The sequence below is a fragment of the Bactrocera dorsalis genome, chromosome 4 (genome assembly GCF_023373825.1).
Source record: "Bactrocera dorsalis isolate Fly_Bdor chromosome 4, ASM2337382v1, whole genome shotgun sequence".
Lineage (NCBI taxonomy): Eukaryota > Metazoa > Arthropoda > Insecta > Diptera > Tephritidae > Bactrocera > Bactrocera dorsalis.
Genome location: NC_064306.1, coordinates 20,092,984 through 20,116,580, shown reverse-complemented (window position 1 = coordinate 20,116,580; position 23,597 = coordinate 20,092,984). Strand labels below are relative to the sequence as shown.

At 34.6% G+C, this 23,597-nt stretch overlaps 1 protein-coding gene across 3 annotated transcripts in view; it reads left to right on the top strand.

Annotated features, from left to right (window-relative positions):
* The window catches only part of LOC105224076 (B-cell lymphoma/leukemia 11A), a 62,290-nt gene extending 42,207 nt beyond the window's left edge, over positions 1 to 20,083 (top strand). For all 3 annotated transcript variants that reach the window (XM_019989504.3, XM_049454610.1, XM_011202051.4), the window contains exons 2-5: positions 11,128 to 11,280; positions 11,450 to 11,638; positions 11,701 to 11,976; positions 17,232 to 20,083. In XM_019989504.3, coding sequence (XP_019845063.2) covers positions 11,128 to 11,280; positions 11,450 to 11,638; positions 11,701 to 11,976; positions 17,232 to 19,936 — 3,323 coding nt within the window. In that variant the 3' untranslated portion in view covers positions 19,937 to 20,083. The remainder of the gene's footprint in view (positions 1 to 11,127; positions 11,281 to 11,449; positions 11,639 to 11,700; positions 11,977 to 17,231) is intronic.
* Positions 20,084 to 23,597: the final 3,514 nt, after the last annotated feature.

Here is a 23,597-nt window from a genome sequence, read left to right as displayed (position 1 = left end):
TTTGAAGATATAAGTTAAATTAAAACAACTATGCAAAATAATATCGTTCTTGCGATCGCTTTTTTTGTTGTATAACCAACAGTACACCATACACTAAATAAACTCGTTATAAACTACTACACAACTTATAGGAGCTAAGACTGAACTAATTAAAATAACGGCTTTCTTTTCATTTATGTCACACAAAATAATAACTGTTAGGCCTTATTTATAAATCAGATCAGTTCATATCATTCTTAAACATACATATACATACATATGTATCTATGTACATGTGCATACACATTTCTAGTCGGATTATGTTAACAGGTGATCTGTTAAAATGACTCCATAAAAAATTCTTCAAAATTCTACTGCATTGAAGAACACTTTACTTATATTTTTTAGTCGAAATGGGACTTAAACGGGAACTTCTAGTTCTAAACTAATAAATTGTCTGTCTAGTTTGATGCTACACTGCAGGGAAGGATTTCACTTAAAGAATCTGAGTATAAATTCAAAAATATTTGAGTCGATTGTGTTTAAGTTAAAGTACTTTGTATGAAATTTGTAAAAACTAATTTGTGTGTGTATATATTTTAAATTATTTATTTAAATTTTTAATTATGTAGAGATAAAAACAGTTAATCAGTTAATTGTTTTTGATTGCCAAAGATGGCCCCACATAACCGGCATAAATACAGATCAAAACAACAGCTCTACATACTTTCTTTGACTTGCCGTGTATTTGTTCATCGCATATGTATGTATGTATGTATGCATGTATCACCCCTCCAATATTACTTAAGAGTTCTTTAGTTCTAAATAATGATAAATCTATTTACATATTTGGTATGTTGTTTTGTTTTTACTCAAGTTTACCTTGCGCCGAAAAGTTTTTTTGGGCCTGTTCTGGTTTCTTTTGTATGTACATAGGTATGTGTTTGGGTTTTTTCATTTTCAATAATGTTATGTGCTACAAAACGGACTGTGTGTACGTATGTATGTATGTATTGTACGTAGTATGTAAATATGTAGACAGACATTCGGAGAATGATACATATCCGGGTGTATGCACAAACATACATATGCGTACTTGTATGCTTGCCACGTAAACACCTCATGCGGGTGTTATCAGTCTGCTTTCACTAGCTCCACGCCAATAAACAAGCAAAGGTGTTTTGCTGCTCCACCTGGCGACGTTCGCGGCCTGGCTCGTTGTCGCTACTAAAACCATCCCCCTGTCTGCTCCATATCTGTGAACATTGTTGTTCCTACTTTTGTTATAACTGTGGCGCTGATAAGAACAGTGCAGTGTTGTGACTGCGGCCTTTACACACCAAAATAAATACTACGCGACGACGGAGGGGCTTTAGGTGTCCCTGCCATTTATTGTTGTTGTGGTTCTTCTTCTTTCCTTCTCTATTTACACATGCAGTTTTGCTTATTTCCACATACCATTATATGAATTTACGTAGCTAAATGTATCCAAATGTACACATGTACATACGTACGAGTATGTAAATCTATATGTTAATTGTTGTGGGTGTACTTTTTGTTTGTACTATTTTTTATAATGTTAACGCGGGCAACAGTTTTTCGACCGTTTCACCGAACCACACAAATAAATGGAGTATACACATAGTATGTGCATACATACAGATATATTTCTATATAAGACCACAAAATAGTAAGTTTTTAAGTACACAATCGCAAATGAGTGCGCACATGTTATGTGCCTAAGAATATTTAAATGTGTGTGTGGATGTCCGCATAATGATGATTGCATACGGTTGACACGACTTGCGGCCACTGATGCGATAAGTGCGAGCAGAACTGGGCCCATAACGCCCTCAACATTTATCGTTATTCAAACTTAATTTATTTAACATTTTTCCATGAAATGTTGGATATGTTTGAGGTGGTGATAAAACAAAAAATACACACCTTTGTATATACATACATACCTAGTATCGTTAAATGCACGAATAAAGCTGTATTGCCCGTTTCGGCAAATATTTGCACAGCATTTTTACTTTTCGGGTAGACGAATAATCCAAATATTATATACAATTATACAATGTACTTATTTGTTGCGCACATGCTTAAATCGTTTGTATATATGTATATGTATATTAGGGTGTTTTTTTTAACTATTAATTTTTTTCAAGTCCCGTCCCGTCCGAGGGTTTTTATACTTTCGCAACAGGAGAGTATTATAGTTTTGTTCACATAACGGTTGTTTGTAAGTTGAGTAGAGTTGAAATCTGGATGTCTGTCTGTCCGTCCGTCCGTGCAAGCTGTAACTTGAGTGAAAATTGAGATATCATGATGAAACTCGAAATCGGCCCACTGCCACGCCCACATAATGGCGAAAACCGATAACCTATAAAATGTCATAACTAAGCCATAAATAATGATATTAAAGTGAAATTTGGCACAAAGGATCGCATTAGGGAGGGTCATATTTGGACGTAATTTTTTTGTAAAAATGGGAGTGGCCCCGCCCCCTACTAAGTTTTTTGTACATATCTCGGAAACTACTATAGCTATGTCAACCAAACTCTATAGAGTCGTTTCCTTCAGGCATTTCCATATACATTCCATTCCAATAGAAGAAATCGGATAAAAACCACGCCCACCTCCCATACAAAGGTTATGTTGAAAATCACTTAAATGGGTTAACCGACTAACAAAAAACGTCGGAAACACTAAATTTTATGGAAGAAATGGCAGAAGGAAGCTGCACCCAGGCTTATTTTTTTGAATTGGGCGTGGCGTCGCCCACTTATGGACCAAAAACCATATCTCAGGAACTACTAATCTAATTAATTTTACAGCAAAATAAAAAAAAAAATATGTAAATGACGGATAATGAAATCTCGATTATCACTTTATCATGCGAGAGTATAAAATGTTCGGTGACACCCGAACTTAGTCCTTTCTTACTTGCTATCTTTAAATTCAGATCAGAGGTATTTTATGGCATCACTTTGACTTAAGACGCATATTTCTCAGAATTATTCACTCTAAAAAAGTGCCTAGTGCAACAAAGTCGTAACTCACACCGGCGAGGTAGTACGGGGCTCTAAGCCCGATTTTTCCAAGAATTTCGCTTTTTTTGTATATATCTCGTAAATGACAGGAGTTATAGAAAAAACGTGCATGACAAATTTGTAGGAAATTTTATTTGTTATAAAAAAGCTCCGAGGTCAAAATCGCTATCCTTAATAGTTCTCGAGATATTCGGCTTTTTAAGTAATATACGTAATATTCGTCTAAAGTCAAAGTGATGCCATAAAATACATACCTCTGATCTGTAGGAATTTAAAGATAAAAACCCATGATTGTAGTGTATTTTCTATGGAAAATTTTTACAGGCCTTGGTCCAGTTTTTAATGTTAATATTAAGGGCTAAAATTTTCAGGGAACTTTTTTTAGGGTATTTCCAAGGAAATTTCGTGACGGGACTGAAAAAAATTAATAGTTCAACTAAAAAAAAAACACCCTAATGTGTATACATACGTATACTTATTTATCTGCACCATGAGAATATGATCACACTTGTAATAAAATAATAATCGAGAACTAAACAAAGAGTTAAAGAGGTTTCTACAAAACTGTTTTAAGAATTTGTAGATTGAAGTAAAATTTAGAAATTTGTTAATAATCATTTTGGGATTTCTTAGCATATTGCCACAAACATATGTACATATGAAAAGGCTTACTGACTAATGAAGTTGCACGGTGAAAGGATTTTTATACTCTCGCAACAAAGTTGCTAAGGAGAGTATTATAGTTTTGTTCACATAACGATGTTTGTAAGTCCTAAAACTAAAAGAGTCAGATATAGGGTTATATATACCAAAGTGATCAGGGTGACGAGTAGAGGTGAAATCCGGATGTCTGTCTGTCCGTCCGTCCGTCTGTCCGTCCGTCTGTCCGTCCGTCTGTGCAAGCTGTAACTTGAGTAAAAATTGAGATATCATGATGAAACTTGGTACACGTATTTCTTGGCTCCATAAGAAGGTCAAGTTCGAAGATGGGCAAAATCGGTCCACTGCCACGCCCACAAAATGGCGGAAACCGAAAACCTATAAAGTGTCATAACTAAGCCATAAATGAAGATATTAAAGTGAAATTTGGCACAAAGGATCGCATTAGGGAGGAGCATATTTGGAAGTAATTTTTTTGGAAAAGTGGGCGTGGCCCCGCCCCCTACTAAGTTTTTTGTACATATCTCGGAAACTACTATAGCTATGTCAACCAAACTCTATAGAGCCGTTTTCTTCAGGCATTTCCATATACAGTTCAAAAATGGAAGAAATCGGATAATAACCACGCCCACCTCCCATACAAAGGTTATGTTGAAAATCACTAAAAGTGCGTTAACCGACTAACAAAAAACGTCAGAAACACAAAATTTTACGGAAAGAATGGCAGAAGGAAGCTGCATTCAGGCTTTTTTTTGTAATTAGAAAATGGGCATGGCGTCGCCCACTTATGGACCAAAACCCATATCTCAGGAACTACTAATCTAATTAATTTTACAGCAAAATAAAAAAAAATATGTAAATGACGGATAATGAAATCTCGATTATCACTTTATCATGCGAGAATATAAAATGTTCGGTGACACCCGGACTTAGTTCTTCCTTACTTGCTATCTTTGAATTCCTACAGATCAGAGGTATTTTATGGCTTCACGTTGACTTAAAACGCATATTTCTCAGAATTTTTCACTCTACAAAAGGACCCAGTGCAACAAAGACAAGGTAGTACGGGCCTCTAAACCCGATTTTTCCAAGAATTAAACATTTTTTTGTATATATCTCGTAAATGAGTTATAAAAAAAACGTATATGACAAATTTGTAGGAAATTTTATTTGGTCCAAAGTCAAAATCGCTATCATTAATACTTCTCAAGATATTCGGCTTTTTAAGTAATATGCGTCTAAAGTCAAAGTGATGCCATAAAATACATACCTCTGATCTGTAGGAATTTAAAGATAAAAACTCATGATTGTAGTGTATTTTCTATGGAAAATTTTTACAGGCCTTGGTCCAGTTCTTAATGTTAATATTAAGGGCTAAAATTTTCAGGGAACTTTTTTTAGGGTATTTCCAAGGAAATTTCGTGACGGGACTGAAAAAAATTAATAGTTCAACTAAAAAAAAAACACCCTAATGTGTATACATACGTATACTTATTTATCTGCACCATGAGAATATGATCACACTTGTAATAAAATAATAATCGAGAACTAAACAAAGAGTTAAAGAGGTTTCTACAAAACTGTTTTAAGAATTTGTAGATTGAAGTAAAATTTAGAAATTTGTTAATAATCATTTTGGGATTTCTTAGCATATTGCCACAAACATATGTACATATGAAAAGGCTTACTGACTAATGAAGTTGCACGGTGAAAGGATTTTTCAAAATGTTATTAAATTTATTGATCCAAAAATTTGTTCATATATTATTGTATCTTTTAATTGTATTCTAAGACTTAGTATTAGTAGAAATATTTATCTGGAAAGAACTTTAACACTATATCTCTAAACTGGATCCACTGAAATTAAAAAACCAAACAAATTTCGTTAAAATAATGTTAAACCTAGTAATTTGTCGAACGATTAAGCAAAATATTATTCACAAAAGGACGGTTTCTGAAAAAAAAAGAAACTTTTGACCACAATTTTGGCCTAAAATGGTTATAAAAAAATTATCGGTGAGTAAAAGTCTTCCATTAATTACAAAAAAATTTATTTAAGAAGCTCGTGTTAGGGTTTGATACTTATTTAATCCTCTTCGGGTAATGTTGGTCACCAATTTTGAAGACACCATTTAGAGGAAAACGCGTTTAAAGTTTGAAATGCACTTCCAAGCACTTGAAACGCTTTTTCAAATTTGCGTGTAACTTCGAAAATATTCACCGGAACGATATGAAATATTCTGATTCTATTCTTAAATACATATTATTGCGCTATATGGTACATGGTGACAATTCATATTATATATTTAATATATACATACATATGTATGTATATGGTATGTTGTCAAATAGAATCAATCGATTACATCCTATCGAAAATCACAAAACTTAATTTATTATTCGTTTATCCAAAACTCTTACATTTGGTGAAATTACTTCAAGACGCCAAATATATAATCCTCTCACCAACTCTTTGCATTTATCAGATGTCCAATTGTCAGATATAACAATACGAATGTATATTATTTAGAAAAATTGGAATAAATTATGAGTTTTAGTAGCTTGATTTCTAGAACTCCCCCTCCATACTTAGATGTGTATATGCACGTAATATATGTATATATGTCACAATTAGTTTTGCTTGCTGTATGCATGGGTAATAAAGCACAGAAACTACTTTGCATTCAGTATATAAGTATGTGTGGATATCTAGGCAAAGAATCCTTCGTAACTAAATAGGTTCTGGTCCAACCCTATAATATTTGCCTAATTAAATGATCTATAAAATAGTTTTTATGTATACAGCCATATATACTTAACAGCATAATGTTGTGGATACAAATTTATGGGTTTAAACCAGGGACCGTAAATAGTGTAAATGTGGGAGAGTTTAACCCCTACAAGAACTGCAAAAATCGAAGCTCAAAGCAGAAGTAGCGTTTTGGCAACAACAATGCAAGATGCAAATAACTACGAGAACGCAAGTACTTTCTACCTTAGAAACCCTCAGCAATTGCGATAAGGTTATATATGCGACGATGCACACTCTTCTTCACGTACTTTGCACTTTGCCAGCCACAAATGGCAGCGCAGAACGATCCTTTTCCTCTTTGCGCCGAATCAAGACTTGGCTCAGAAGAACGATGCTCCAGAAAATATTAAAGAGCCTAGCACTTCTCAAATAAACTACGCCATTGCTGTGGAACCAGAAGAAGTAATAGAAAGATTTAGTAAAGTGAGCGAACACCTTATGTATTTTATGCTGTAAAATAAATGTTGAAATATGTACGTATTTATCAAAAATAAAGTTACAGCTACAGTTGCACATTTCTTAAATCTGGTACACAATTATATATATAGATCCGCCCTTAAAATTCTATTCTCGATCCGCCACTGGTATCAATACTTTATATTTTATTTTGAGCAACAAAATTAAAAATCATAATTTTTTGCTCAAAAATAAGGATTTATTAAAAAATTAATTATTATTAGGAAAGAAAATCGTAATGATTAGTTATAAGAATTACTATAAGGATTACGGTCCTCGGTTTAAACGCCGTGTTTATGAGCCAAATCCAAATCAATATTGCATGTAGATGCATATGTAGATACTTACAAATACATACAAGCATTTAGTATACCGAGTATGTATGTATGTATGTATATCGTTTATACAAACATACTATTACATTCTGACATCCTTTTTCAAACAAAGAAGTTGGTCTGGCCTGACCAAAAAGAAAATAATCTCATCAAAGTGAAGGTATTATGAGATGATTTTTGCAACATATGAATGCCAATAAAAGGATATCCATATACCCTTTAAATGGAAAAATCCCTATTTATTGTATTAGACCACTCATCAAATGATGCGTCAATAGCTATAAGTTATGCGCCACTTGGATGGCATTGAGCAAACACAATGCACGGCAATGATTCAGCTCACAATCCCCGTACAATAGCAATAATCAATGTTGTCATAATCACAGTTAATATCGGGCGTTAAAATCAGTGTGACGAATCTATGGTGTATTTCATGCAGGATAGAGAACACATTTCGAATATTTCGGATAGAAAGGGTTAAACAAAGTGTGAAAGCAAGAGTCGTATGTAATGTGGGTCAGAGATTATACAATGAGTCAATTCCTTTTTCCACTGCCAAACTTTACTTAGGTAAGTCTCGCAGTTGCAGCTTTACATCGATTGCCACACACACTTATTGGAATCCATGCATGCAAATTGAATTGCATTTTGTACATATGAGCATGGCATGTGAGTGGCTATGAGAATATATTTGTACATATTCGGTTCATACTGGTTGTCATCATTCACCATAAGTTGGTGACAACTTTCAACACCCTTTCGTATTTCTAATGAATCATGCCAAATGGACATGTATATAGCGATGCCATACGACGCATTCACGTTATGTCAATTTGTAGTAAGGATTTTAGGCAGCGGCTTATTTTATTGAAGACAACAGATGCCATCAGCCCGTCAGTCATCAGCTGCTGTTCCACTGTTTATAACCTGGAGATAAACCAACCGATTGCCTCGAGCTCACGCAGCAAACGCAATATTGAGTCAATATTTACGACTGAATATGACACACCTTCGTCCCTCATTCCGCTCCTCCTGTCGTTCAACCACGCAAACTAACACGATTTATCGCATAAATAAATATAAACAAATTGGATAGTTGTGGGTGTAAACCTTCTACCTGCTAGCTTCCGTAATCCACAACATTTGTCTACAAAACAAACACGCAACCATGTGCCACTAAGCACACAATATATATATACATACATATAGTACATAAGTATGTATATAGTATTGACGCGTATTTGTATGATTGTATGTTCAGTAGAACTACCTGTGCATTTGAATGTCTGTATAAACGTTCTTATTGACTTGAGGCAGTAATTTTGGTGCCACAAAGAAATACCAGCACATGAAAATTTTACTACCACCAAAAGATTCAACCAACCAACCAATCATAGAAAGTTAGGATACTTCAGTTTATTTGAGCCCGAAACAAAACAGGCATACACACCAAGGCACCTTACATCCTTTCAACAACTACCAGTTTAGTAAAAATGAATAAAAGTACAAACTATTGACCAATGGGAGTTATATTCACATGTGTATATATTTACAACAGCTTGAATGACCAAACAGGGGATATCTTTATATTACGGAGAGTGCAGATTTATGTATACAAACGTATATGATACTACATAATAATCGTAAAATACATAAATAGCACGAAGAACATTTGAGTAGGTAGCATACAAAAGTCATGTTTTCGTAATAATAATAGCACTTTAGTCAACCATAAAGAAGATACTATGAAACTAGACAACCCCTACCCTGCTAATTTGTGTTGCACAAATTGACTTGCAATATGTAAGTACTTTTCTATTGATAAACATTGTAATCATAGTGACTTCAATGTAACTACAATTTTCCGCTTTAATCTGAGTCAATAAAGTTGTGGGCTAATAAAAAATAAGGAAAACATATTTTTTGTCCATTCGGATATTACCATCACCGCCCTTGTCGTTATTGTTGTTTTACCCAATTTAGTCAATCAATCGTTTACCAACGGACAGGAACATGTGGAATACTATTTTCCTACGTATCAATGACCTTTTTTTATCACCCTCGGCAATAAAGAATAGGGAACAGAAAGCATGCTCGCCACCCTCCCGCAAGTGTCAATAACTCATAACATATCATTAGAAATACACAGAATGTGCAAATATGAATAGTTGTATGGAGGAAGTGTTAATATAAATGTGGGTGATGCAATTGACATCCTTACCGGAATCGATTTTCTCATTACTTTATGAGCCAATGCAAGCCCAATCAGTCAACGGAACGCCGTGGCCAACTTCATAAATAATTAAGTATTCATCAACGCACCATACATTTTCTAATTGATAAGTTGGCAGTTATCTCGTCGCAAATTGGGTTTCGTTCAATTGCGTATAAGTGTGTTTGCCTGTATGAAATATAACTGCACTTAAAGCAATGCATTGTCCTGAATCAACGACCGCTGTGTGTAACAGCCAGACTGATAGTTCTTGTTTTGTTTGTATGACTAATGGATGGACAATCCTGTGGTCACAAAATACAGACCGAGACAAACATATTGCCCCATGCTATATACATACGTACGCAGATAAACCATAATACGAGTCTTTTATTACCAAATGAATATTTTTTACGAGACGATAACAGCATGTAGCCTGCAGCTAAATGAAATACAAGTAACCCCTACGCTGGGGTTTGTAGCGTGTGGAAATTGAAACCTTCAATAAATACCTCATTGTAGCATGTGTCAAAAGACGCACACTTGTTTCAGCGAGAAATAACATCTAATAACTAAACCATGCCCCCCGTATTTTGTGGTTCAACAAAAAAATAATAATTGAAAATATCCAAAAGCTGATTTACAAACAAATAATAGAAGTTTAAAGAAATTACTTATGTTTGTAATATATTTTTGAATGAATGCTTAAGAGCTCTATATCGACACGCATGAGAATTGCAAGACTGTGTTCGTAGTATGTATGTATATATATATGGATAGATTTAGCTAAAGGTTAGACGCTAAAGTTCAATAAATTATAATAATGTTGCGGATTAGAGTGGCCGCATCCGAGTAGATACTCGTACTAAAATAAAAACACTAATTAATCGTACCCACCACTGACATAATCACGCTTACAATTGGACTTCACACAAACAGAGGAACAAATATACAAATATATTTACTTATATTCTTAAATGTATTAACATTCCTATATGTATTCACTTGTATGACATTTTATCACACATATGAACGTATGAATGTACCTAGCAATTTACCTACTTAGAATTTTGCCTATTAACAGTGGAAGTTATCCTTCGAGCGATTGTGCACGTTTTTTGCAAATTAATTGTTAGAGATCTTATGAATTTATTACCATGCGAGATATCCAATCCCTCGTACTTGCATCGCATTGAAATCATATATATATATCTACGAAGGGGCGCGTACAAATCATTTGCGTACACTTAAGGGGGTGAGTTCGTGAATAATAAATTTTTGCAAGACTTAACTAAGTTACTTCTGCGACTACTCGTCCCATAAACCCTATACATATAAGCTTTTGTTATATTTAAATATATGCTTGTAAGGCTATTAGTTGCAAGCCGAACGAATACTTTGCTTAGTCTCCGCTTGTTTTGTTTCTTTCTATACCTTCTACATGCATATGTAAGCTTACGAAAAGCAAATTAAGACAAAATTTATATACTCATTTTATTGGAATTGGCGAATTTCCATCTCGTTACTTACATACTATTAATTAATTGCTTCACGTATTACGTCGCCCATATAGATTAATTGAAATAAAACGCTGATACACATATTTTTCTCTTATAGACTCAGATGCCATGGAAACAGACCCTTCGGCACAGGATATGCTTACATGTGGATCCTGCCAAAAGACTTTTGCTCTTTCTGATATAGTTAAATTTATTCAACATAAAGTGCTGCAATGCAATAAAGAGAACTATGGACAGTGCTCGACTCAGGGTATGTAATCATAGTCTACCAATATAAAATAATATAATATAAAAATATATATATGTATACGTATATACTATATACTTATAACAGGCAATATAGATTAATATTTATGAAACTTTATGTTATATATGTTATATTTATGAATTTTGTAATTTTTTATTGAAAATTTCTTCAGCTCCTTCGACCGATAGGGATACGGACGATGGCCGACCTTTAAGTTTAGTCAACAGAAGACCCTCGATATCGGCGCCAATAATTAGTCGAAAAACTTCTGGATCCGGATCACGAATACATACGCCGCCTCCAAGCCCTGCGGATCTTTTAGCTGATGGCGCGTCCAGTACTCCTAAGCGCTTAGTGGACGGTAAGTTAAAACATTAACATCAACATTAAATTTAGATTTATATCTCCGGTATTCATTAACAGAAAATGATAACACAACTCCCAGAAATGAAGGGGCTGTGGAAAAGAGCGCATCCTTGGAAAATGCACACAATAACTTAACCGAGTCGTATGTAGGAAGTGATGTAGTAAAAGCAAATAATATTAGAATAAAGCAGGAGCAAGAGCAAAGTGATGAAGTGAACATAAATATTGCATTGCATGCAAATGATTCCAACCAGGACAATAACGATGGGCAGCCGTTACCGAAACGCCCTAAAATCGAAGTGGTTGACGCGGAATCCAACACATTACATACAGGTATGTATGCTCAACGCTACCAACAGAAATTGTAATGTAAAAATGTGTATATATGCACATATATATTTAATTACAATTATCCAGCTAAAATAATGCAATCGGGTTTGCCACATTCACTTTGGTTAATAAGAGAGAGAGAGAGAGAAGAGAGAGAGAGGTAGGGAAAGCATATCAGAATTTAATAGTTAAAATTTTTCTGTTCGAACTGGCATTCACTCTACAATGGTAGATACAGCGATTGACTGACAGCGCAATGTATAATTTAAAAAGAATTTCTGGCAAAAATGTTTTTGATGTTAAAGATTTATTTGATATGTCAACGCAAGAAAAAAGCCAAACTCATGTAGTATGTCAACCGTAAAACAATAGCCACACATACGAACAAATGCATGGAGGTGTGTATGTAGGTATGAGAGCACTTCACTCTTGACCTCTGATTTTCACCCTTCAAAAATGCAGTGAGCATCGAGATCCTGCCAAATAAAAACAGGTAAGCCTGACATCAAAAGCTAATCTGAACTTTTAAGTATGAGTTCAAAACAGATAAGAATTATCTGTAATGGTTATGCCCTCATTGATGATAAAGGGCAGAATTTCGTGGATTTACTACTCACATTCATGTGTGTACGTATGTTTTTATTTGTGCTTCTCAATTTGAATAACCTTTTTCTTTAATTAGTTTTATCTTCATTTACGTGACAACCAAGTACAAAAACTTAATTTTTATTCAATATATGTACATACAAATATACATAACAAATATAATCAGTATGCTCGTAAATATGTATGTATGTATATGTAAGTATGAATGATTGAAAGTTGAGCAGACATTAAAGAACATCAGAGTAGAACCCGGTCAGCTCGAATGAGTAACGCTTCTAAATTTTTATTTCAAATATCATATCTTATTATATAATATACATAATTATTTGAACTTCCCTAGTTACTTCTAACTGATCCGAGCAATATATTAGAAGTCAAATCTTTAAATATTTTATTTTCTTGATTTAAATTCACAATTGATAAACAATGGCATAATAAAAGCGGATCCTTTAAGACTTTGTTATTAACAATAGAAGGTAAATTGTGCATGCGATTCAACAATCTAAATCGTCCAGATATAAATGCATACACATAAGGGTACATACGTTGTATTTTCGGGCAATTGGAGTCAAAAGAGCTTATTGCCTCCACAAATTGTACAAACATGTGTAAATCAAAAGCCACACATATTAGTCCTAGCCCTGCCACAAACTGAACATGAGTAATTGTACGTGAAAGCATGACGAGTACGCACTGCCGGCCAAAAACAATCTCTTCTTTGCACAAAACACTTGCATACGCATTAACAATGCCTTGGTCTTGAGTTTGAGATGCCAGTACAATAGAAGCTCCTTTGTTTTTCTTACGAAGCACATACTATTGTAATAAAAAAGTGGGAAAAGAGTTAGTGTTACTCTTGTTGTTTAGGAATATAAGCAGCCTTAGATGGAGTTGCAAATTTTTGCAACTTTAACCCTCTGTATTCCATTGTCTATATAAACTGTCTGCAACTATGCACTGAAAGCTTATTATTTTATTGGGATGTCTTTTGCAGAGCAAAATATAATACATGTGAACTTGAACTACTCATGCAACAAATTATAGAATAGATATCTACATTATGTCTCGTATATCTAAGATACCCGACGGCAAAATAATTGTTCCAATTTACACAATAAATGTTGCATTATTTTTAAATTTAAAACTAATATTATTTGTAAAGCATTTATTATTTTCGTTGAGCTATTGTTATCAGAATTAAATAATACCAGATGTCAATTAAGAATGAATCATGCAGGAATGAGGATTTTGTATATACATATTTAAATATTCATCCTAATCACTTGACTTGTAATTTTACATAGAGTGAAATCGAAAAACAATTTCTACTTTTTTATTATAAATGTTAAATTATGCAGTATTATCTTAGAGTATCAAATACAATGAACCATTTAATGAAAATCTATGGGCATTGCTCATTACATGAGATTGGATGGCTAAATGATAATATCACAGAGTTGTAAGCTAAAGAGGCGGTCGTTTCAACGTGGTTATAAAAAGATGAAGGAGCATCAGCACTTTCAATCACGGAGTCAAAAGATTTATTAGTAGATGATAGTAATATTTGGACAGGTTCAATTCCAAACATATTCACTTGTTTCGGTAAACATTGCTGTTTTATTAATCGAAAAATTGTTTGGTATTTTTTATAGTCAAGATATTATAACACTAGTTATATTCATTTTCATTATTATCTCCATGTAGATCTGTTTATTCATATTTTGTTCATTGTAAGATGGATAGAAGATACAATGAATCTGCTATAATCACCTTCGCTAACAAAACAAAAATGAAGCACATATGAAAAATCCGATTAGCCCAGCTAGTATGCTACTTACAAACAAATGCGTATACATACATATATATTTATACACTTACGTACATATGTATATATGTGATATGGTACTAACAACAGGCTTAGCAACATAAAACACCATAAACAATTACCGCATCGTGTGGGGGTTTAACCCATTCACCAGTTTGTGTACGATTTGCTCGTTGTTCTGCACTGTTATCAAAGCTGCAGGCGGTCGGTTGTTCTGTCAATTTGGCATTTCCGTTGCTACTTGCTCTTGAGATGCTTACAACGGAAACGCAGTGACCCCGCTGTTATTGGAATATGGATTAAAGGAGGTAGTTAAGGATATTTTTTACTATGAATATTCGAAGCCAAATACAAAAATTTTGAGATTGTTTTATATTTATAATATGCATTCTTTTGTATATGCATGCAGAGTATAATAAAGTTGATGACAAGATTTTGGCAATGCAAAACTATGAGGCACAAAAACACAATATATGAAAAAATATTAAAAAGGAAGGGAAACAAAACAAAATTAAAATCCAGTACAAAAATTCCTTTTTAATGTGTTAAATATTCACCATACTTACATATGTGAATTCATATGAGGTATTCAATTTGAAACCGTATTCACCGATATTTATTCGTAGGAATTATATAGGCGCGTGACATGCTCGTGTCTGACAACAAACTCGACCAAGACTTCACAGTATAGACAAAAGTACGCAAATAAGGGCAACTCAACCATGTTAATCTATTTGATAGAAACTTCACCTTTTTCTATATTTATTTCCATTTTCGACGAAAATGTCGACCTTTCCAAACACTCTTTTTCTTGTAATTTATGCAAAACAAAAAGTGGAAGTGAAGGATTCTCTATAAAAATTAATTTATGTACGCACATCCACATATGCACATAAATGTACATATGTATATGTATGAATATTCAAAAAGGTTTCATGCAACCCTTTTTAATTATTGGCACGTCTGCCGCTCACGCTTGTGCAACGACACTCAAACATGGACTCTTGCACATGTCCTTCATAATGACATGCGCTCGTTGTCAATACGATACTCGCGCGATTATGTTTTAGCTGCGATCAGCAGCAATTGTCAGCGCTGCTGCCTCATTTGCATGTTGCTACTGCTGTCACTTAAACATACGACATTAGGTTCATATGCGCAGACACACATACTCATCAACCCTAATAAAAGGAGTTTCCTCTAATGAACTAAAGTTACCCGCTTATGCGGTACGGAGGGGCTTCGGGGTTATACCATCATCTCCGGAGATCATGTAACGCAGTATTCACCTTTGACATTCTTTATTCATGTGATAGCGAAGGATGCCAGAGGATGTCATTTGCAAGAGAAAAAGGAACATTTAGAAAGGATGCTCACAAAATGCAAAATATACATGTATTCCTACGAATACCTTCACCTTCATGCTTTAGTTACGAGCTATCGAGTGAATTTTGCAAGGGCTTTTGTTTGAATGAAAGTGCTGCTAACAGTTTTCTTCGGTACACTATTTAGTGATTGGTGATCAATAATTGCCGCCTATGGTCAGTAGCTTTTCGGCGAATTGCCGTTGAACCATCTGTATACACAGACATCAAGCCGTTTTTTCTTACAATTTCACTATCAGTATAAATGGTTAAGGAATGGCATATCGCACTGTACACAAAGCAATAAAAGCCACAACCGCAAGCACATGTGTACTAAATTGATTTCGCTCAGAGCTGATTTAGCTTAATTCCAAGGGTGAAAATTTTGTGGCATCGCAAATGTGTTACACATGTGAAATTGTCCATTTAATTTTAAACTTCTCATCAGAAGTTTCCTACGGCAGTTATTTCTTACGGAAAAGCTTACAGGATGGATTTTCCTCGCTTTGACATTACACAGTTGAATTTACAATTATTCATTTTGAAGGAACATCTGGCACTGTCATCACCGTTGTGAATTTTAAAAGCATCGATATTGCAATAAACGGGCACACACACACATATATACACATGGTCTTGTGTTGGTCTGCCCATGAATATGTGTTGTCAATCGATGATATACACTTGCAAACCAATGGATACCGCAATGTGTCGCCCTGATATGTGCGAACATATGCCTCTCGACACATACACACACTTTCACGACAACATACACCTATTATGTCTACATACGTGCTCGAGGATATGGCTAACCCATAAAAAGTGAAATAAAAAATTGGAGCAGCCGCAAATAAATGCGGGAAATGTTTTACAAACCGCTCGATTCATCCACTACTTTGTGGTTCGTTAACACATTGGACTCTTCTTTGCTAAGAATATATACACATACAAATTTACTCGTAGATAAGAAGAGGGGATGACGTCCGATGAAAATATACGAGTATCCGATACGTAACATTCGTAATTGGTGATCATTTGTATGCAACAAGCGCGACACTCTTCTTTGTATTAGGAACGTTGTTAGATAAGACGTGGGAGAGGTTGGCCGCAACTACATACATACCTACAAGCTCGTTTTCATTTAAATATTCACTAAGAAGGCATGTATTGGCAATATGCTTACTTATTTTCAATGAGTGAAGGAAGAATTTAGAAAATATTGTTTTTAAAGTATAGATTCCAAAATATAGAGCTAACTAGATGTGAATAAAAGTATGTGGAAATTTCATAAAAAGTTTTAAATACTCTCGACTTGATTAACCGCTCTTAGAGAAAAACTTTAAATAATTATATTAATGTAACTTATTATGCTTTAGGAACAGTGGTTTCACCTAAAGGCTAAACAGTATATGTAATAAAAAATTAATTGTCTAATTAAAAATCTTTTTACTATGTATTTTCAGAACCCAGCAATTATACATGTTCCACATGCAAGACTCGTTTCACTTCTGCTTGGCGCTTAATTCAGCATGTGCAGCATTCACATGATGTTAAGATATATGTAGAACTCCCCACCTCTCTATCTCCGAATTCCGATTTAGTGTCGGATCCTGCGTTGTCGAATTTGCCGCTATCAGCATCTGTTCCTGTATCGGCACAAACTATAACCTCAGCGAAATCACCTGCACAGCCCTTATCGACTTTATCCTCCGCCGCTTCTTCCTTATATCCGCCCATCAGTCACCAATCACACAAAACTGATAACCCGAGTACAAACTGCAACATTAGTAGCAATAGTAGCGGCAATGGAACTAACAACGCCTCTACCGGCATACCAGCCCCTACTTGTAGTGGTCACTCAAATTCTGTCCAACAGCAACATCAACAAATCCAGCAACAACTGCAACAGCATCGAGCAGCAGTTGCTGCTGCGGCAGCGGTTGAACAACACAAGCAACAACAACAAAGCAATCTTACAACAGCAATGCAAAATGCCCAAAACTTAGCGGTCGCTGCAGCTGCGGGCATGCGGCATCATACGCTGTTGCCACCGCCTGACATGCACGCAAATCCTTTTAATCTGCTGAGAATGCCTTTACCACCTTCTTTGGCTCAAAACCCTGTAGTTCCTACTGTCACACCTCTATTTTCGCGTCCCCATCCCGACCATTACAGAATGGAACAAATTGTATCTGAGCAATTTAGGCATCATGGCTTGAATTTAGCAGCAGCTGCTGTAGCAGCAGCAAGTTCACTCTCCACCCCACACTCTGGAGTTTCTCAATTTAGTCAAGGTACTAACGGATCTTCGAACAACCCTATGGAATCACGACCTCCTTCAAACAGTAATAGCCACCGTGGTTCAGCGCCGCCCACACCACTTCCACCTCCAACAATAATTCTTCCGCAACAGAATACCGCCAACCAGGTGGGGTCTCAGACTGGCATAAATCTTGAGCCTCAGATGGATTTTTACTCGCAGCGATTGCGTCAGCTTGCAGGAACAACAAGTCCTGGGGCTGGAAATATTGTTAACTCGAGCTCGCCGAGTCCACGACAAAAGCAATCGCCTCATTTTGCGAGTCCATCACCATCCCAGCTACCTCCTACTCCTGTGACAAACAATACGAGACCACATTCACTAACTCCTCCACAAAAGAGTGATTCTATGAAGCAGGAAATCGAAAACATCAATTCTACGCCTCGATCAGCTTCTACACCGCCTTCAAAGCCCAGCCAAGAGAATACTGCTGTATTTGCTTGTGCGTACTGTGAAAAGAAATTTAGATTTGAAAATAACTTGATAATTCATCAGAGAATACACACCGGAGAAAAGCCATACAAATGCACAGCCTGCGAATTTGAGTGTTCCCATATCAATAAACTGATGAAGCATATGAGAATACATCGTGGCCCAGAAGATGGCACAAGTAATGCTGGCTCTATAGGTTCGAACGATGCTGGAGATTCAGAAGCTGACGCCGATGCTGACGGAGAGGCTGAAGGCGAAGGAGAAACGGAAATCGATGGGGAGGAAGAAAACATTGACGAGGACGGTTTAGAAGATGACGAGGAGGACGATATCGAAGATGGAGAAGATATCGATTATGAAGCGGAAGACCTAAGCGTTAGTAATAGGATCGATATACAAAGTGAAAGTCCAAAAACTACAAGTACTGGTCCTACATCGCTGGTAGGTGAACTAATGGACAAATTTGGTTTGTCCAATATAGCACAATACTCCGAAGCATACAAGCAAGCATTGCAGGAGTCTGGAAAATTCAAATATTTAACAAATAAGGATAGAGACAATAACAACTCAAGTAATTCAGCAATATCGCACGTATCTGATAAATTGAATGGCTTCCCAACTGCATTACGCCTCCGGGATGAGCTATCTAAGAACATTTTTCAGCAATCACCTCAATCTGATGGCCAGAATCAAGTACCCCTATTCAACCCATTTCAAAACCCATTCGAACTATCTAAACGAGTTAAAATGGATGGCAATGACTGGTGGAATATGTCAGCTCTGCATCGGAATGATTCGATTTTCGAGAATCTCAAAATGAAACCATTGGGTCTTGGCACTGCTAACTCAATGCTTCACAATCAAATGTTAAAAAAAGATAATCGGCAACGTAATGACACTTGTGAATTCTGTGGTAAAGTTTTTAAAAACTGCTCTAACCTCACCGTTCACCGCCGAAGTCATACGGGAGAAAAACCATACAAGTGTGAATTGTGTTCCTATGCCTGCGCGCAAAGTTCAAAATTAACCCGCCACATGAAAACGCATGGACGCACTGGTAAAGACGTTTACCGTTGTCGTTTCTGTGATATGCCTTTTAGTGTTCCGTCAACACTGGAAAAGCACATGCGCAAATGTGTTGTCAATCAGGGTAAAGCAGCAGCAGCCGCAGCAAACGCTGCAAACGCTGTGGCAGCAGCACAAGCGGCAGCTGCGGCTCAACATCTCCAATCACAATTACCAGCGCAATTATCACCTGCAAGCTCACTCTCATCCTTTCCATCCCAATACGTTGGCATCACTGGCAGCAATACTGGCAACAATATCTCACTGCCCGGTAGTATTAGTGGCGATAACGATACCAATCTGCCCACAAATCTACCAACACATCATATCTCATTAAAGGAAGAGGCATGACTTTTTCCTCCTTGGATTGGGAACACAAGCAGCGGTCCGGATAACTCTATAAATTATAGTCCTCATCGCCAGCACATACCATCACGATTATTGCCACCCCTGCCACCACCACATCAGCATCAACATCTTCCATTCGATTCCCACCTTCACCACCATCATACACAACATGCCTTGCCCCCAAATAGCCAGTCTCAACAGTTATCGACGGCAAATCGTATGATGTCGCGCATTTTTTAAAGATTCTTCGATTGTTTCGATTTCCTTTACGTCGAAACAGCACTGAACACTTTTTCTTTTTGACCGCGTATAGTTTCTTTTTTTGAGATACAACCAGAGGCATTCGATACCAAAGCAATAATCTAAATAAATGTATATAAATTAAGTATGCAATAAGTTTTCACATTTTTTCATACATACGTTCGCTCATATGGTCATGCCCTATGCATATGGTATGTATATGGATGCTATCCATTGATTTTTTGGCCTTACTTGCCTTATCGACTTACTTACATTTAATTTAATTAATATGTGAAATACTTTGAAATTTTAATAGATTATTATTCCCCAGTGTAATTTTTTTTCAAGCCCAGTGACTTATGTACACACTATTTGCACATGTACATAAATGTATATTTAAAATTAAAAAGAAAATTAAATAATAAGTTGTATTAAAACAATAACATTTTCTGTTTTTTGTTTTTAGAATAACCTACCCAACCTTATACTACCAGTACTATCGAAAGACCGATTGAGGTTGAATAGATTTTAACGAATTGTGTACTTGTTAATATTTTATTGTGAATTATTAGAAAATATAAATGTATATGAATATTTAAAAATATATAGCACTAAATACAATATGTTCGACTTTTAGTATTCTGTTTTTGATATCATGAACAATACAACGCAATTGAAAGACAAGGCTCTATAAGTATATCCAAGACTGAAATAATTGCGTGAATATTATAATTTAATTTTTTCTTTTCGTTATGTGTACAAGCTCGCGGGAAAATTCGGATTAAGAAATTACAAATTGGTGCGTACGTACACATCTGTACGTATAGTATGTAGCGAATAAGTGACACATTTGTAATATATTTTTATAAAAATTTGTTTCAATCTACTCTCAAAATGTTAATTGTTTTATAACTTTTACCGTGGAAATGCTTTCTTATTGTCTATAATAGTACTAGATGTGTTCTAATTAATTATTGCTTCCGAGCAGATCATAACTTTTTGCGCGCTAACGTTCAGTGGCAATTTTGTGTGGAAAAAAGGGATGGGTTTAGATCACCGGTGGATCTCAAATTCAATTCGCATATATTCGTGCTTCACCGCTGTTTTAAACGCATCCGAATTATATTCTTTAAAATGTAGTTCTCAAAAGATGTTTCAAGTAATCACTTTTAAATTTAATTTTTATTAATTTTTCATTTTTTAATTAATTTTAAAACTGGTTTCTTGTTCATTGTTATCATTTCACCAATGGCCTTTGTTTATTTAAAGCGAAATATTTATAGATCACAATATTAATTGAGATCCAGTCCGATTCTTTTAAATTAATTTTATTCCCAATACAAATCAGGCATTAATGAAAAAATAATAATTAAATGTTATGTAAAAAATTATACATACATTTTAATATGATTTTTTTATAGTAATTACAAATGTATTTAGCTTAAAACTGAATCTTGTAATAAATAGGAGTGTTTGTTGCGCGCAAGAGTGTTCATAAATTTATATAAAATATTTATAAAAAAGTAACTTATGCATGTATCTGTGGACGAGTGTATGTGTGCATCTTGTAAAGAGCGCGAACATTTTAGCTAATTATCAATGTCAAATGTTACATACATATGTACGATTATGATTTAAAGAAAATATATTGAATTGTTTACATTAAAAGCGATGTTTATTTAATAAAAACAAAATAATAACACCTTATGATTTTTAACGAGCAAAAAAATAACAAAAAACAAAAATTTAATCACAATAAACAATTGTATACAGATGTACGTTTATATAAAAAATTAATGTAAATATAATATTTCAAATATTTTATATGTGTGTGCAAGGATAAGTTATAGAATTATGTAGCTACATATAAAAGTAGATTTTAAGTAAAAATGGAAATAAAATTAAAATTGGTAAGATCAACTCCAACGTTTTATTATTGGCTTTATGATTATTACGTCTTCGACCAAACTTCTACAAACTGCATAACAACATCATTCATTCATCAGGTGTTACAGTTGATCGAAATTGAGAATAGATGAGCTAACTGAATACCATAAAATTATTAACATTCCTTAAAAAACAATAATACATGTGGAATTATGTCATGAAGTTAGATGTCTTAGGTAAAGTAAAACAGAAATGTAGATTTTTCTTACTTAAAAATTCACGAAATGACATTAACTGTCAGTTTGACGAATTATAGTTACCGTGCGATTCTGTAACGTGAGACAGTCTCAAGTCTCTAAATTTGAGATTTTAAGTTAGAGACAATTTTTGAGACTTGAGACGATATTGCTATTCTGTAAGTGACAGTCACAAAATCTATTACATTTCATTATTCAGAGATGTTTTTACACTTGAATGAAAATAAATATGTCGATAACAAATATTAAATTTTCTATAACATAGTCAAAAAACATAATTATCAATAAAAATAAAAATATATGTTGACTTCGTTTCATAATATTTACGAAATTTATGTAAAGTTGATTTATTTTTCATCTTTTCGTGTTTAAGTTGCTTACAAAATATAAAGAAACGACAATCGATTAATATCTATGATGATCTCTATTCAGTATATTCAAAATGGCAGACAAGAGCTCTTTTTAGTTTTGTGACCTGCTAACTACCAGGTCTCAATATTTTGAGACTAACGCTAGAGGCTGTTTAGTGAATTGTAACTAGTCACAAATTGAGATTTTGCCTCAAAATGACTCAAATAGAGACTAGAGACTGGTTACATAATCCCGCTATTAGTATGAGTAGAAGATAATTTAATTAGATACTGACAATAGACACGTAATGGATAATAGAGCATAATTTTGGTCTTTCTTGCATTGGACTCGTCACGAATGTTTCTTCAAGCCACAATATCTACCATTACTCAATGGGCTGACCCAAATTCAAATCTATTCAGTACCTCAGTCAAAATTGAATTCGACTAAGCCCAAAGCAGTTTAAAGTATTATTGCTGACTAAGTATCTAATTCAAAGTATTTCAGTTTAGCGCTCTCTATTCACATAAAGTTTTACCTGAATCAAAAATTAAAGCAAACTAGTAGTTCACAATAACAAAGCATTGCGCAAAATACAATTGTAGCAAAGTTATTATGGGTAAAGAAATCGGTGCTTATCTTCCTGTTTTTATGAAAATATATTTTTTTTAACACTAAACAATTTTACTCCGATTCGTTGTCGAACAAAATCTTCCTTACAACATCGACATAAGGACGAAAAATGGCGCGATGTTCATAATTCATAATTCTGCTTGGTTTGAACTGAGAAATATAATTTTTCTAATATTATAAAACAGGAAATACACACCTTTTTTGCAATTAACAAAATTTAAAAACATAATTGAAGAATATACATATGGACACCTATGACTGCAGCCGTCCATGTTACGTCATATAAAGTGTTCTCA